This window comes from Nothoprocta perdicaria, unplaced genomic scaffold (assembly GCF_003342845.1).
Source record: "Nothoprocta perdicaria isolate Ctin4 unplaced genomic scaffold, notPer1 scaffold_4, whole genome shotgun sequence".
Taxonomy (NCBI): Eukaryota; Metazoa; Chordata; class Aves; order Tinamiformes; family Tinamidae; genus Nothoprocta; species Nothoprocta perdicaria.
Genome location: NW_020455643.1, coordinates 8,865,289 through 8,881,545, shown reverse-complemented (window position 1 = coordinate 8,881,545; position 16,257 = coordinate 8,865,289). Strand labels below are relative to the sequence as shown.

The 16,257-nt window shown below is 43.3% G+C and overlaps 1 protein-coding gene across 1 annotated transcript in view; it reads left to right on the top strand.

Moving 5' to 3' along the window:
- Positions 1-16,257, top strand: part of DIS3L2 (DIS3 like 3'-5' exoribonuclease 2) — a 183,493-nt gene that overhangs the window by 14,779 nt on the left and 152,457 nt on the right. Inside the window, exons 3-6 of the mRNA XM_026045381.1 lie at positions 3,127-3,285; positions 3,579-3,721; positions 8,382-8,435; positions 12,509-12,610. Of these exons, the coding sequence (XP_025901166.1) occupies positions 3,127-3,285; positions 3,579-3,721; positions 8,382-8,435; positions 12,509-12,610 (458 nt within the window). The remainder of the gene's footprint in view (positions 1-3,126; positions 3,286-3,578; positions 3,722-8,381; positions 8,436-12,508; positions 12,611-16,257) is intronic.

Sequence of the window (16,257 nt, the reverse complement as noted above, 5' to 3'; positions counted from 1 at the left end):
CTCTCGCCCGTACCCAGGGTGCTGGACCCTGAGCTCCTGGTCGGTGTCAGGCCTTTCTGCTCCTGATGCTGGCAAATTACATTAGGAAAACAAGTGAGTCGGGGGCTGTGGGTTGTCCTGACAGTCCAGGGAATGTCACCCCTTCTTTATTCTGTTTGGTGCCTCTGCAGTGCTGGAGAGGTCCTTCCTTGTGGATAGGTCCACCCTTCAGCTCCAGCCATTGCACTTTACTCTCCCGTATATTAAAGTTGAGACCCGCTCCCCTCACACTCCTGCTTTTTCTCTCTGAATAATTTCTTCTGCTTGGGGATGCAGTGAGCAGTTGGCTTCAAAAGAAATTGGTTCAGCTTCTTTATCTCACATCATTTAAATGTCTAGAAGCATTTGTTTTTTTGCCTGTTATCTATGTGTTGCTCCCTAAGAGTTTTCCATATATCTTACAAATTGCACAACTGTAAAACCATATAAAAAAAAGACGTCGGATGCACCTGGTGTTGGAAAACAGTTAAAATAAGTTAGTGGTAACAGTTGTTTGAGCTTAGCATTCTGAGCTAACCTTTCTGTGTAGCCACAATTTGCTTTTTAGAGTGATGTCTGTGTATACAATGAAATATTAATGCAGCATGGTGGGGATGGCAGAAAAACCTGTCATAAGAATTACTTTAACTTTGCAGTTAAGGGAGARGTGTGTTATGGAGCTAAGTATTGAGTCTAGCAGAGATGGAGGACAGTGTGAAGTTAGCTGTCATCTTCTGTGGAAAGAGACAGGAAGAACGTTCCTCGTGCACAATAGCACATGTTCCTTTTGACCACTTATTGTGACAATCTTCTGTGGCCGGGTACCAGGGGGTGTTTTGGGGTATCCATAAATGTCATGACCAGTGTAGTACAATGTTCATGGAGAGTGGCTATGTGTAAACTGGCTTGTAAGGCAGCTGTGTTGAACCCGGGTTTGTTCACGTGCATAAATTTTGTCTTTTAAGTGTTTGTGTCAYAGTCTGGGTGATGAAAACGACCCCAGGGGAGCAGATCCAAGCGTTTTACCTGCTGCAGCCCTGCAAGTGCCTCCCGGTTCGTCTTGCATGGGAAGGTGCTTCCCCACGTTTTGCTGTTGCAGGGCAGTATTTTTGGCTCAGGACTTTCTGAAACATCCCGGAAGGGCTGCCACAACTCTGCCATTGCTAATTCTGATTCCCAGCTCACTCCCAAATTTACTAGACTTTCTTTCTGCTCCGCTTTCCTATATTTTAATTTTCTGCTGTTTTTTTTTCCAGCTCCTCCCTAATTACATGCTAAAATGTAACCTCCTTGAGATCCCAAGTTCTTTAATTCATAGTAGTATTTTCTGTGACTTGCTGTCATAGAAACTGGGGCTTTAGAGGACCTCAGGAGCTCATGTAATCCATCCTACCTTGAGGGAAAAACTCTGGAGACCAACCTTGACAGAATTTGGTCTCACCTATTTTTAAAAACCTCCAGCAATTCTGGTTCCATGGCCTCCTGGGTGACCAGTTTAGTGCTAATTAATCACTAATTTAACATCTTTACAGAGATTCATCCTCCTTTTCCCTTGTTGCAGTTTAAGGAAGATCCTTGCCTCCAARCGCTGCTCTAAGAGCCAATTCTAGGGCTTTTCTACTCGCATCTCTCCGGCCTGTGCTTCTAGTTTCGGTAGCTCTTCTGACCTTGATCTCTTGACCATTAGGTCGTTTGCAAATCCGCTAACCTCACAGAGTGCTCTGCACGTGTAGTGTTTTATATCTGTATGTCTTTAYATCTGCTGAAATCAGAGCGTGTGGCTTCTCCCTTGCTCTGCTCCAGTCGCAATCCCTGTTCTCACTTTGGGCTCAGCCTCCGCTATCAGGAACGCATGAAGAGCTTGCTCTTGCAGCAGGAGACCAAACTATGCTGCTCTTAGCCTTATCTCTGCTTAACACATAGGCTCCCTCTTCATTTCAGCATCCCCTATAGCGATACTGCTCAGGCATTTAATCTTCTCCTGGGCTGGTCTGAGGCAATACCTCAAGCTGTCTGTCTCCCTATCTTGTTTTTCCCCTTTTGGATTAGGAGGATCCCTCCTCTTGGTGATTTGTCTGTTATTGTGTGTGAAAGTTGCTCTCAGCCTGTGACTGGCTGGGGTAGCAGTAATCATACTGTGATATTTGTAAAGATTTCTGCTAAAATACATTTTTTTTTCATTCCCACTGCTGCAGTTTTAACTCTATGAAGCAACTGGGGATTAAGTTTGGGAAAGATCCCGTACGAAGAAGGTTTCCCGTGTAACTTGGACAGCCCCTTAGCAAATAAGCTGGCATTGTACATTTCCCGACTTGCAGGTACAAGCTTGGAGCCGGGGCACGTGGCCAGGAGGGGCTGGAAGGCAAAGCTGTGGTGACATGTTCAGTATCCAGGTGGAGGGCCAAGAGGGCAGCTGCGTTGCCTTGCATTCCAATGTGCTGATCCGTGGAACAGCATTGGCACAAGCTTTGGAAGCTGCTGCTTGCTCTCCTGGCTGTAGGGAAGGGGCCGAGGTGATGGCAGGGAAGAAAGGGGTGAGTCTTTTCAGAGCATTTTGTGTGATCGTGGCTGATTTTGAGCAGGTTGGATGCTTGCAATCCGGGCAGTTCCTTGTAGTTCACTGTGAGGGGCTCGAATGGTTCTGCCTCTGGTAGCTCTAAAGTTACCTAGTCCAGTCCTAGAGGTGTTCTGATTTCTTCCCTCTCCTCGCTCTACTCCCCAGAATAGTTAAGTTGCCTGTGACTTGCATTTAAAACTCTATTTTCTCACTATTTGGGGACTTAATGAGGTGGAGGGTAGGGGTTTGGAAACAGCTTCACATTTTATACACTAATGAATTTCCCAGTGTTTTGGAAAGATTGTATCTAACTTTAATATGGTAATTTCCAGAGTTTTGTTTATGCTGAAGTTAGCTAATGGTGGGATTAAGAGGCATGAAGAGCTAACAGATTGCAAATGAGCTAATGAAGATGATTCTTCTGGGTAAAGAGCATGACACGATTGTGACGTGCACTGAAACGCTGCAGACTGAGCGTCACCGGGGCCACAAGCTGGCAATGGGAATTCTCCTTCTTCCCCTTTTATTTCAATCCCGTTATTTGTTTTCAGGTGCAGAAAAGAGAGGGTTTGCAAGGACCAGAAACAACTCGGAATCCGCCAGAGCTCCCCAGCACTTCGATAGGAAGAGACAGCTCTCTGAGTCGCAGGCAGAGACAATGAGCAATTCAGACAGCAGAATAAATCCTAGACAACTGGGAACTCCCCGAGGTATTAAAGCAGAGTGCGTGCACGCTTCAGGAATAAGCTGCCTCGGAGCATGTGCTCCGTGCTATTAAAAGATGGGCTGGGATGAATGGTCTTAACTCTAAAGTGAGCTGCAGAAGCCTGAGTTGTTTGTAAAAATATGACCATTACAGGCATGTTGGTATTCTGAAGTTGGGAGCCAGTATTTCTGGCAAACTGTTCGCAAAAGTTCAGCTTTGAATACAAAGCTTCTCTACAACTGCTGTTAAAACACAAGTGTGGTTGGCAAGGTAACTGTTATGAATTTCTGTTTGCAGGAGGAGCCTATGGTGGTGCCCTGACACCAGGTGATAGAAAGAATCGAAATAAACCCACTCGAGGGCGGAAGAAGAGTATATTTGAAGCCTACATGTCAAAGGAAGACGTTTCAGCAGGACTGAAAAGGAGAGAGTTGATTCAGGTGCCTGGAATGTAAAGTAACCTTRCTTTTTATGATAAGCTTTTGGAAATTAAAGACATAAATGTCATTTGGTTGCATGTCAAGGAATGGATGTGCCCCTTGGAGGTGCTAGAGGAGGAGGATTCTTTTTTTTCTCAGGAGGTTCTAGAAATGGAATGAAACTTTTCCTGTTCAGCTTAAGTCTAGGTTTTAGCTTGACTGCATGTTGGGAGAAATTCCTGATCCAAGGATGTGATGCCTTGGAAAGTTCTCATTGAATGATAATGGTGAAGTCATTTGCTGTGCAATGATGCTCTAAAACGTACAAGGAATTGGGAGAACTCACCTGAAATGAAATAGCAGTAAAAAAGCATTCCCTGGGTCTGTAAGRGTAAGTAAAAATGAGTGCCCTTAGAAGGATATTGCTTAATGAGGAATTCCTCATGGAGAAGTTGATTAGTCCTCAGCAGTGAGGTGCAGATTCTCCCCCTTTTCTCTTTGGTCTGCATTTTTATCATCTCTTTTCAGAAGTTGCCTTCCCACAAGAAAAGGGAGAATGATGGTGCCAGTGATGCTGTAGTCCCTGGGGTCTGATAGAGCTCTCCCTCACAGGGCGTTGCAGCAGTGTTGTGGACTACAACAGAACTGGTTAAAATAACATAAAAGAGCCAGTTAGTCATGCCAGATCCTTGATTTACTTGTGTAGTGTTTTTATACTTCCATAAGCCGATATGTCATGTCAGACTATTGCTGCTACCTGAGAATTCCCTGGAAATGTGAAGTCCCGCAGGACCTGTGCTTGCATACTATTCTAGCCAAAGAAGCCCTAGTTCTGGTAAATGACTAGTATCTACTTCAGGTCATGTGCTCTGCAACTGGAAGAGTCATGTGCTTTCTTATTTCACCCCTTTCCACATTTCAGGGAAACATCTGAGTCTGTAGACTCTGGATTTGATCACTTAGGTCTGAGGGTCAGATCATGAGCACCCCAGCTCAGTGTATCTCACCCTGAACTCATTCATCCTCATGATCTCATCAGGATTGTTTGTCATTGCAGRTTTGAACAGCATAGGTGAGGTCCTGATAACAGTTGCAGTGGATGGACAGATATTGAGCACTGCTGTTGTGAGGGGCGAAAGAGGGATTAACACGGCAGATTTTTGTTCACTAAGAGCATTGAAATGGTCTGGTGTGGTGACCTGCAAAAATGCATCCCAAGAAGCTGTGGCAGAGACAAAGAAATCTACTGGTTTGGACTCTCATGGTCCCAAACAAGCTTCAGGGCCAGCCAGTCAGGATCCCAACCCTCTGAGCAGRGGAGTCCCCCAGGGTATCTTGGAAACAAGATGTGCATGTGTCTGAGAACATCATTTCTTGTGGGGTGTGGTGGGGGAAGAGACCTCCTGTAGCTCTGAGGCTGTCATGGACCCTAGCAGTGCAGTTATGTAAGTAATTCTGTTAGCCCTAACCAGGGATCTACTGGCAAACGTGGGAGATTTCCAAGATAAAGCATGAGTGTCATGAAAATCGAGCAGCCCRAATCAGGAGGAACAAGCGGGTTATCTTTACGGTTGCTAAAATCTGTCAGTAGTAGTCGTGGTGACATTCTCTGTTTGATGTAACCCGGTTTTTCAGTAAGTAGCGTGGAGAAAAGTGCCCAGGAGGATTCCTGCATCCACTTAATCCTGGGGCATGTGTAGGAGCCCCTTTCCATAGGAAGGGGCATGCAGACACGGCCGCCTGCGTCCCGCCCCGTGACGCTGCAGCGAGCAAAGGCCGCAGGYGTGTGGCTGCCTGAACGACGCAGGCCGGGCCGGAGGCAAACGAGACGGAACAACCTCTGCGTGGTTACGTAACCGCACGGTGTTGGCTCCGCGCGCCCGATGACGTCAGGTTGTGCGTTACACAGCGTTGACCCAAAGGACAGTGATCATCACGCGCAGCGCCGGCCAGGAATCCGCGTCCGCCAGCCAGGAATCGGCGTCTGCCGCCTCCAGCGGCTCCCAGCCCTCCCTGCTGGGATGCTGAGGCGGAAGGAGGATGCGCAGCGTGCACAGGCGCCGCCTTTGCCCTGAGCTGATGTGGTTCTTTGGAAAGGAGCTGGAAATGTCTTTGGAAAGACACCTGTGGGTGCAATGACCGGGGTTTCCCTCATGGTCYTGGATTGCTTGTTTACAAAGGTGGCCTTAGCATGGTGGGTAGATACTTGACCTGGGGCCTTCTGCACTGTTTCTCACACAAGCCAGGCAAGGCCTGCGTGTTATGGTGGTTGATAGGAGCTGCTTGATTTGAGATGCTTGACGTTTAGTCTGAGTCTTTCCTACTGTGGTTCTAGCAGAGCAGCTTGAGAAATCACGAYCTTGTTGTGTTTTGCTGCAGGAGCTTAATGAGGTTAGAAACTTTTTCTGGCAACTGTGTTTGAAGCTGACCTGCATCATTAGAACACGTTTTAGAAACCTTCCTGCAGACCTTTCTCTTCCTTTCAAAACACCGGCCCTACTGACATAAAAACACTGATAAATATAGCAGCTATTGTTTGCGAGCTATTGTAAAATAATACAGYGTTAGTGTGACATCATGAGACTCTGCAGCCAGATCCTCAGCCCCTAATACACATATGAGAACAGTTGTTCGTTGCAGATGGGGAGAGCGACTGGTTCCAGATATGATATCACAGCGTGAAATGTACAACATTGTAAATACGATTTTCATAGGCACAGATAATAGGGCCCATCTGCTTTCTAAGATAAACTTTGGGAGTTCCTTGCTTGAAGGAAAGAGCTAAAGTATTTTAATGTTCCTTGACGTAAGAATTCTAATGCTGGTCATAATTAGATGGGACATAGGAAATGCAGAGGTACCCAGGGCGCTGGAAGTGCAGCAAGACTCTGCTCTATGTATTTGCTTGAGCTGGGTGTCCTTGTGCTCACAGCCACTTGGGTTCCTTACAAATCAGGGATGCAAAGCCTGGTTTTTCACCTGCAAATTGGGCATTTGCACTTGTCTGATTGACAGATGTCCCAAAGGAACCAAGGGGGTTCTCYAGAGTGACACGGATACCCCTCATCTGCTTTGTGTTGCTGGATAGATTCTGGATATGGGCATTATTTCACTCATTTTTTTTTTTTTCAAGCAAAGCAGCCATCTCTTTTTATTTATTTCCTCACTTGGGTCTCTCCGTAGCAGCTTCATTTCCTGCTGATTTGGGGGGAGAGAGTGGGGGGGAAAGCCATGGAGTTTTCCATCAGAAGGCACCCGTGCTAATAGAGGCTGATGACAGCAGGTTAGCTCTCACCTTGCCTAACCATAAAGTATTCCCAGGGTTGAGTCCAGCCATCATCTTTTCTTTTCTTGCCCTTGTCCTGGGTAGTGCTTGCCGTGTGGCCAGAGTGCGCATTAATACCTGTTAAATAAGGTCTAAAATAAGACACTGCTGAAAAGTACTCAAAATTTCATGAGTAGAGAGCATGGGGTGCTGGGGATTCCAAACTCTGTAAATTTGCGGATTCTACCTTCAAGGCAGCAAGGCTTTCACATGCAATCAGCTTTATTTTTCTGTTGTCTAAGTGTTTCCCAGAATACATAAAACAAAAAATATTGTATGCTGCAGTAAATTTTTAAGGAAGCAATTCCTGTGAGAGGTTCCTCTGATTGCTAAACACAGAAGTGCCAACAGATGGAATCTATTCCTATAACAATTTGGCCAACATTTCTTCATCTGTATGTTTGAAATAAGTTTTAAATTCAGAGCAAAGCAAAAGCCTTCGTGAAGGCAGGTGCCTAGTTAAGAGCTGTGTTTCCAGAAGAATCAAAARTTGTCAGATGTAATGGCCACCTGAATCACAGTTCCCAGGCCTCTTTTAGGGTGGAAAAGGCACTTTTGCAGAGCCTGTAGTCCACTGGCTCTGCTTTTCTCTTGTTAACTGTGGTGTTCCTCAGTGCAAGCAGAAAACGGGTTGGTTTASTTTGGAGGGGTCGTAGGTATTTGTTGCAAGGATTTGAATCTTGAGTTGGCAGATAACGAAGCTGAAATAGATACACCCAGGACTTTCAGATGTTTTCAAAATGGTTTGACTTTAAAAGTGTTTAAACAGCATTTAATCTTTTGGACCTTAAATGTTTGTTTTTGGAAAATCCTTTCTATTCATCTTTGAAAATATTCTTTATCACTGAGTTATTGCTACTGTGTCCACTGGAACAGGCAGAGCCCGCGCGGCTCTCACCGCTGCCGTGCTGCTTTAGCAGCCCAGCTCCTGCCCTTTTCCTCCTGCCCTCCAAAATAAGCACAATTAATACTTTCYCTTTCCCAACCAGAGCAAAACAAACCATTTCGGACTGTCAGTTTGTTAATAAAGGTGCTGAAATCTTGAAACTCGGGAGAAAATGTCCAAAGGGAGCAGCAGGACTTGGATCCCCAGTTCATCCAGTAGCAGCAGCAGCAAATGAATCAACATGTCTTTGGTGGCAGCCCGCAGTAGATCAGCTTAAGCCTATCATGAAACTGCCTTTTGGCTTGAAAGTGCTCAGATGCAAAGTTGACAAGACTTGTTCTGTATAATGGAAATTTAGATGCATCTCTGGTGTTTCACAGTAGATATATTACAGCTCTCTAAATTAACTGATGTTATATAAAGTTAATAAGATTCATGCATAATCTTTCTTGTTCTTCTCTTTTTTTAAGGGGCCCTTGAGAATAAATCCTAAGAGATACCATGAAGCCTTCATTCCATCCCCAGTAAGTGTAATTATATAATGCTTTACAGTTCATAAGTGAAGGTGTATTAAGATACGAGTTATGCTGTTTATGAAAGGTCACTTGGAGGTGAATTAGTTGAGAATAAATGAGCATCATTTCGATTTTTTTCATCACATTTTCCCAAGTAAATCTTGTTTTTTCATATGGCAAAGAATGTCTTTAGCTTGTGCTGAAATGGCGGATACAACTGCATCCTAGAGAAGCCAGCTGAACTCAGGTTTGAGGACCACTAGATAGTGTAATTGAAAACCCTCGGTTTATGGCTACAGAGGTTTTATAGATTTTCCACTGATTTAAGTTAATCTTCCCTAAACAAATATGCTCTCCATTTTCGATCTGCTGCATGAGCTAATTTGAAAAGTCATTCCAAGAGTAATGCACGTGATTCCTTTTCATGTGCCCACTTTTACACTCACTGTGTGTTGGTTGGCTTGGGATGTACTCACATGGGATTGGTTTGTGCCTCTTTTCTTATTTTGACAGAAAAGAAGGGCTTTTGCGATTTCAAGGACTTGCAGTAGAGAAGTGACCTCACAGCTGGCACAGCCCAAGCTTTTAATCTGGAACTGACTTGGTCAAAATGTTTCTATCAATGAGAGAGCGAGTTTCATATTGAAATGTTTGTTGGTATGCAGGGAGAGAGCACAGGGCTGCACTGAGTGCAACGCTGGCTCTGATGTCCCAGCTGCTGCCAGCACTATTGCTTTGGAGTTTGGATTGAAAGTCTTGAAGTTTATGGTAGTGTCATTTTGTGTTGTTTGATGGGGATAATGCAGTCTCCTTCCAAACAGAGGTGTATGAGGTAGATTTTTTTAGGATTAATTGGAGGCGCAAGTGCAAAACAGCTCCTTGGTATTTGAAGGAAGCAGTACTGACAATGTAATGTGGCAGCAAAGGGTAGGCAAGTRCAGGCTGTTAAGATACTGTCCTCAATTACAAAATGCGAGGTTAAGTGTGATGACTGTCTAAAGATGCAAGTTTAATCAGATGTGAGACTTTACCCCTAATTCCCCCTGGTGCCCAGCTATTGCCTCCTGCAGGAGATTACTGCACTTGGGAATGCACCTGTAGAAGGAGGGCTAGTTGAGGTCGGTATTCCCTTCATCCTTAATTTTTCTTTCATTTGTGGAGCTGAACCAGTCTCATTCCTAATCATAAGTAGAGTCAGCACTTGGATGAAGCTGAATGTGGCTGGTGTGGACATTGTCATTGTAAGGGGAAAGACTTTATAGGAGGTTTATCTTCATATCTGCATACTATCCTCCATATAGCATTACTTGCCACGGAGGCCTTGGTGTTCTGCAGGGCTTCCCAGCATTGCCAGATGATGCAAGAGCAGCAGCTGTTAAAAATCACCCTTTTTCTCCTKCTGTTGACTAAGGCTCTGTACCCCTTTCTGTTCAGTTCCCACTTGGCTACAGCCTCGTGAAGTTCAAATACAGCAGCTGTTCACCTTTTAACRCCAGAAGTGCCAGGGAATTTCTTGCTGCAACTGTGCTCTGCTTSTCTCACTGTTGCATGGAGCTGAGGGGAAGACCGAGGGCCTTTCTCTCCAAAGCCTCCCAGCGAATGGGCCCAGAGCACTGAACTCTCTACCTCCTGTGTTGTGTCTTCTCCGCTCACAGTCCTGTCATGTTTGAAATCGTGGCTTTGTCATTTTGAAGAATGAGGTTCCTGAGCATGAGCGAGGAGCATCTCAGGTGGCTGAGCTGCAGTTTTGGAATGTGCTTCCTGAGTAGATTAAAGCAGATTCTGTGAGGGATTTGCAGATGTTTTTCATGTTGGATGGGGATAGAGAGCACTGCTTAGATATTCCCAGAAGCCACTGAGGAATGACAGCACCTTGCTGCCTGGAGAGGGTTGTAGAAGTCCTGAAGCTATTGCAGGTAACACACTGTATGAGCCAAGGGGCACTTCAGACTTTGCAAGTGAATGGGTTGCATTTCAGTGCTTATTTAATTGCTGAGTAACTGAAAAGAGCWACTGTGCAGGGCTGACGAGTTGGACACTGAAGGAAGAAGAGGAATGTACAGGTGTTCTTGGAAGTGTGCAAGTTCACCCAATAATCCTGAGGCAGGAACTCTAGGCACGGAGATATTTCTATTTTGAGGCAAAAATAAAACTGCTGGCCAAATTCTAATCTCTCATGTAAGAGACAGGGAAATTGATTGCTGTAAAATTGCACCATATATTTTATATATGTTACATATATGTGTGTGTATATATGAGAATTTTAAGATGAAAATAAGTGCAATTCAAGACAAGGCTTTTGCATAGTGCAGACATGCAGCTTCAACTTTCTAGTGTGACACATAGAGTGCCTATATAAGGGGTGAAGGAATGGCCTTGCTTTTTTCTTGGACAAAAAAGGAGAAAATAAAAAGAAAATATTGTAGAACAATAAAAATGTTGCAAATACCAGCCTGTGACTGCAACCAGTCACAGATATTTAGAGATATTTAAAACACAAACAAAAATGTGCACTTTAAAAAATAGCTTTGAACTTTTCATATATGTAGTAGGATTTAGGTCAGGAGTTGGAAGAGAAGGGAGAGGGTGGGGAGACAAGAATAAGACCATGTGTAAAAAATCTGGCTTTTTGAGAAGAACAGTTTCCAATTTGAATTGTGCTGGTCCAAGAGGCTTTGCAATTTTTCTGCATCTTGTCATGGGAGGCAGCTTTCACACAGCTGTTGAACTGCTGCTGCTGCTGCTTTTCTTTCTAAGAGTAATTTGTTTTCTTGGAAGATAGCCTCAGTTTCACATCATGGCTTGGTTCTGCCGTTTTATTGTTCTGGTATCTAAGCAGAGTAAGATATTTATGTGATATTAAGGCCTCATGTTTGCAGATTATAAAATAAGTTTTTCTTGGAGGCTGAATATACAGCTATTTCTGATTGGATTTACTCAAGCATTTGATATTCAGGAGGGTGCAACTGAAGTCACTGGAGTTGTGATTAAGATTTTATTTTTCTTGAGGCTGTTTTTTGTTGTTGCAAAGGAAGATATGGAAAGCTGTAGCATAAAGAAACTTTTCTTTTTTGTATCTCAGTTGTGAAATGATAGCTCTGTGTAGAAAAACTGTAGTGAGTGCTCAAGTTGATACTAAATACTCATGCTGTTTGACATGTTCATGGCACTGTAAACAGCCACATGGAATTCTCCATGTACTGAAGTATGAGGAAACGGAAATGAAAGCAGCAAGAGCTGTGCAGATAATTAGCCAAAAAAGGACAAAATTGGCACTCATTTAAAAGCCTCTGTGTTGACATCCTTATAAAGCTTCATCTTTATTCATCCCCGTGAAGAAAATCTTCCAAGTGAAGTCTAGATTAGCAGAATGCCAAACATTTCTAGGGCAGATAGTCATGGGGTGCTCAGTTGGTAGAGGCTCCCATGCAAGGATGTTATTGCCGGGCAGCGAGAGGACCTGTCCTGACCTGTCTCTTGCCATCAAAGATCTGGTTTGCACTTGCCACCTGTAGTCACAGTTTTGAATCGATTCTAGTAGCAGTGGTGCCCAAACCAGGATATGTTGTGGTACCTCATTTAAAAAAGAAACCTTGCCTCCTTTGAAAGGTGACGTGTGGATCTTGGTGCTGCTCATCCCTTTCGTGCTGTTTCCCAACCTGCTCGGGAGAGCAGCTTGCAGAGCGCTTGTCCTGGCAACATGTCCTGAACAAACTGAGTTTCTGGATGGCTTGAGGTGGCCACGTAATATGAGGAGAAAGGTGACTGTAGAAAACTGTTCCTGAGAGTAACTGTAGAGGAACTGAGCAGCCTTTGCAGGCAACACGTTCTGAAGGCTTGGCTCTGTCCTGAGTGAATACTGGGCAACTACTGTGTTGGCACGGACTCCCAAAGGATTTGCTGAAAGACATTGCCTATTGGAGGGCATGTGATGAAACCATTCCATTTCCATGCACAACTGCAGGATGTTTTTCTCCCCAGGGCGTGTGGCTTTTTTTTTTGATGATAGTGTTTTAAACTTCCTAACAACCGTAACTTAATGTGTTTTGCTGTGGTATTCCTTTTTCTTCCTCTTTCTCTAGGACGGGCATCGCGATATCTTTATTGATGGAGTGGTAGCTCGCAACAGAGCCCTGAATGGTGATATTGTGGTAGTGAAGCTGYTGCCCAAGGAGCAATGGAAGGTCAGTTCAGTATGCTTTTCTGTGATTTGACAAAATTGTTTGTTGTTTTCTTCGTTTACATGTAGGGACTAAGCCAAAGAATAATTTCTTACAAATGAGATCAGCTAAATTATGGTCTCTACTGTTGTAGATTAAAATGCAACTTCCTCTCCAACATTTTGAAGAAATGATATCTGAAATGTTAAAGTTTCACTGTTTGCATGGAACAGTCTTTGTCAGTATATGGTGAGATCTGTAGTTTGGGCTAAAGGCTAATTTGAAGGTGTGAGTGTCAAAGGAGACTTTTGATGTCTGATGGTCTTCATGCTGAGGCACTGAACAGCTGTAATACTTGAGGTGTGCTATTTGTACAGTTTTGGTAATGATGAGCCATTGCTAGCTTGCGGGTCCTCAGGCCATGGAAAGTGATCTTGTTCCAGCTCCAGATCTCTTGGTAGTACCCATCTTTACCCACATGAAGAATGTGCAAAATAGCTGGAGGAATGCAGGTGTGGAGCAGCCTGTTTTTCATTTTTAAGTCTGAGAATTTCACTCACTTGGTGTTTTTTCTTTTACAGATCTAGCTCAAAATCTTTTCAGGTATATCTCTAATCACCTTTAAGCATAGAAAGTTGTTTTTTTTCCAGTTACTGGGAGAAAGAAGCTACAATTAGTGCCTATAACTTGGGATTTTAGATATGAACAGAACAGAATTGCCATGGATTATATGCCAATCAAGATTTTTGAATTCTTCATGAGAACTTAACTCTTGTATATCCTTTGCATAAAAGTAATAGGGACACTTCAAGCAGGGTGGGAGATGATTTGAATTCTGACCTCTCTGCCTTCGTTTGAAGCTGCATTATGTGGTTTCAGGCTTGCACATGCAAGGTCTTCAGTTTAGTTATTCACTGAACTTCTTACTTTCCCTGTCTAAATCTGACAGCAACTGGAATCAATTTTGAAACACTGTAGAGCTTTCCTTTTAAGAAAAAACTGCCTATGCATATACTGACACATGTAAGTGTAAAACTACTTTGTTTAGCTGTTTAAGAGTACAAATCTCAATTCATAAGACCTGTAAGTCTGGATCATCAAATCCATATGCATAAATTAGTGCTGGAAGAATGGAGTAATTTGGGTTTTGGAACATTTGCCAGGATCTGCCAGCACAAGGACAATAGTAATGTTATTCTATGAATAAATAGTAATTTTATAAGAAGAAGTAGTAATTTTATAAGAAGAAGAATTGGAATATTCTCCCAGTTCTAGGCAAATACTGAAACTGCTGGAGAGATGATGCAAGGAGGCACTTCAGAAGACATTTTTGTGGTATGATTATGAACCTTCTGTGGTGAATTTAACCTTGCCATGCTGGAACATGCYGGTCATGTTTGCTGCCACACAGGTGTTGCCCTGTATCTTCTCCTGTTTTGTTTCTTGCCATCAGCAACTCGATCAGCACTGACATTCCTTTTCCCCTCTTCCCGGAGTCTCTTGTTATGCACTCGTGTTCGTATTAGCTCTTCGGGAAAGGTGCCACTAAGTTGCACTGAGAGATACGGTCTTTTGCCAAGTAATTCATACTGATTAATGATAAACTGTCACAAGCTATTTTAGGTTCTTTTCCATTTGTTCAGTCTCACGCTGCTGCAAAGCTGCCACATGTAGATATCTTAAGGGTTTTCTTCTTCCCATGCGGCCTTTTGTAGCAAAGTGAAGAGCCTCCGTTATTACCTTGAAAAATATAGATCAAATGTATGGTGTAAGTGATACTCTCTGAGGAGACTTTCAGACTCTGCACATATTGGTTTGGTAGGATTGAGATTTGCAAAATGATCATTTTTATGGTTCACTATTCTCAGCTCATTAGTTTAAGCTCCTCTGAGAATTGAGCTGTGACTTTTTTTGCTGCTAAGCTTGTGTCTTGCACGAGATAAAGCTGTTAAAACAGCAGCCTGATGGATGGGTCTGTCTATTCCTCATTTCAAGCACCCTGCGTGGGCCCCAGATATTTTGGGTGAGCATCCTTCCTTTTCTAGTTGCAGATGGTTCCTGCTATGGACTTTCCAAGTGCGAATCCTCAGTGCTTCCAAGCTGGCAGGACTTTAGCTGGAAGGTCACTTCAGTTTACCTGTGTGTAGGAGAGGAAGGGGGAAATGTTAGTGGTGAAACTAGGGATTTGGGATGCAGATGTGTGTATGTTTGCAGGAAACTTCGAGGATGTTTTGAGTGCCCAAGGAGTCGGTCCTCTTGAGCCTGAGAGCTCTGGAGAGGGATATTCTCTGGAGAGCAGTTTCCACAGGGACAGACTGGTTTCTGCTGAGCCTGAAGCAGCAATGGCATCTCACAGGCAGGTATAAACAGCACAGTGAAACATAAAGGAATGTCAAGATATGCTAGATGTGCTGTTAGGCTTTTATGTAATATCTTCTAGAGAGGGAAAGCAATTTTCTTCGTCCAGCCTTCCACTTCCTGGCTCAGTAGTGGGAAATTTGTCAGGCTTGAATTTCTCGACATCATGTCCTTCCCAGTGTGCACATCAAGTCGTTGGATGAGCTACTGTGGTCTTTCCTGTGCTTATTCTGTCTGGTCTTAAAGCTCCATTTGTTCATACATCCTCTGGGAGAGCTACTTGCTGGTCAGTGATGATCAGTTTGTCAGTTCATATTTCTGTGCTTACTATAAGTTCTGATCAAGAGCCAACAATTTCAATGTGGCACCAGTTGCTTGAGAAACAGACGTTTTTGTCCTGGAATTTTGTTATCTTGCACTCCTGAAGAAGGTAGCCCTTGGGTTCCTGCCAGAATTGAGTGGTATGTATTGCAATGACCACATTTGGAGGCTGTGTTTCAGAGTTTCTCTTCTGTCCTCTTGCCTTACATCTTGGGAATATTGAGGTACTATGGTAACTTTCAAATATTTAGCTTTTGCAAAGTAAGGTATTTGACTTAGACTGTTTTTCCAGGTATTTAACCTATTCATAGCTTATGAAGTCAGAGGGATCATTGTCTTCTTCCTAATTCAAGCTGTAGCATTTTCCTGAATTTATGCCTTTAATCTTCTGGACAAACATCATGATAAAAGATAATCAGTGATGGAGAATATACTTCAGTTCTCATTACTTACTTTGATAAAGAAGAACCATGCTTGATTCCTTGACCATTTTCTTCCTTGTTTACCTTCCACCCATCGGTTCTTGTTATGTTTTATAGAGTTGTGCTTACATCAATCTCAGGAGCTTCAATTAGACAGCGACATAATTACTGGAAGGCAAAAAAAAATGTTGATATGATTACAACAATATTTCTTTAGCTCATCATGGAGGAAAGCAGAGTGTCAATATAAAATATACAACTAGCTTGTGTTTTCTTGTACCCTATTTTTTACTCTTTTACCTTCTTAATTGCCAGAAACAATTTAATTTCAGGTGTCTGTTTTGTTGTTTCTTGCGAGATGCGATTTCCTTGATGGAAGGAAATAGCATAATAAGTCACTTGATATCACTTGGGGATTAGACTCCTGGCCCAATTTCTGGTGCTTTTAGAATAGGAGTTCATAACGTGGAATGTTTTTCATGACAACCGTCTCATGCGTCGCACGCTGTGCTTGAAATTTTAGAGTCTTAGTCTGAAAATAGTACCCAGGCAAGGGCTGGATGTTGTGTA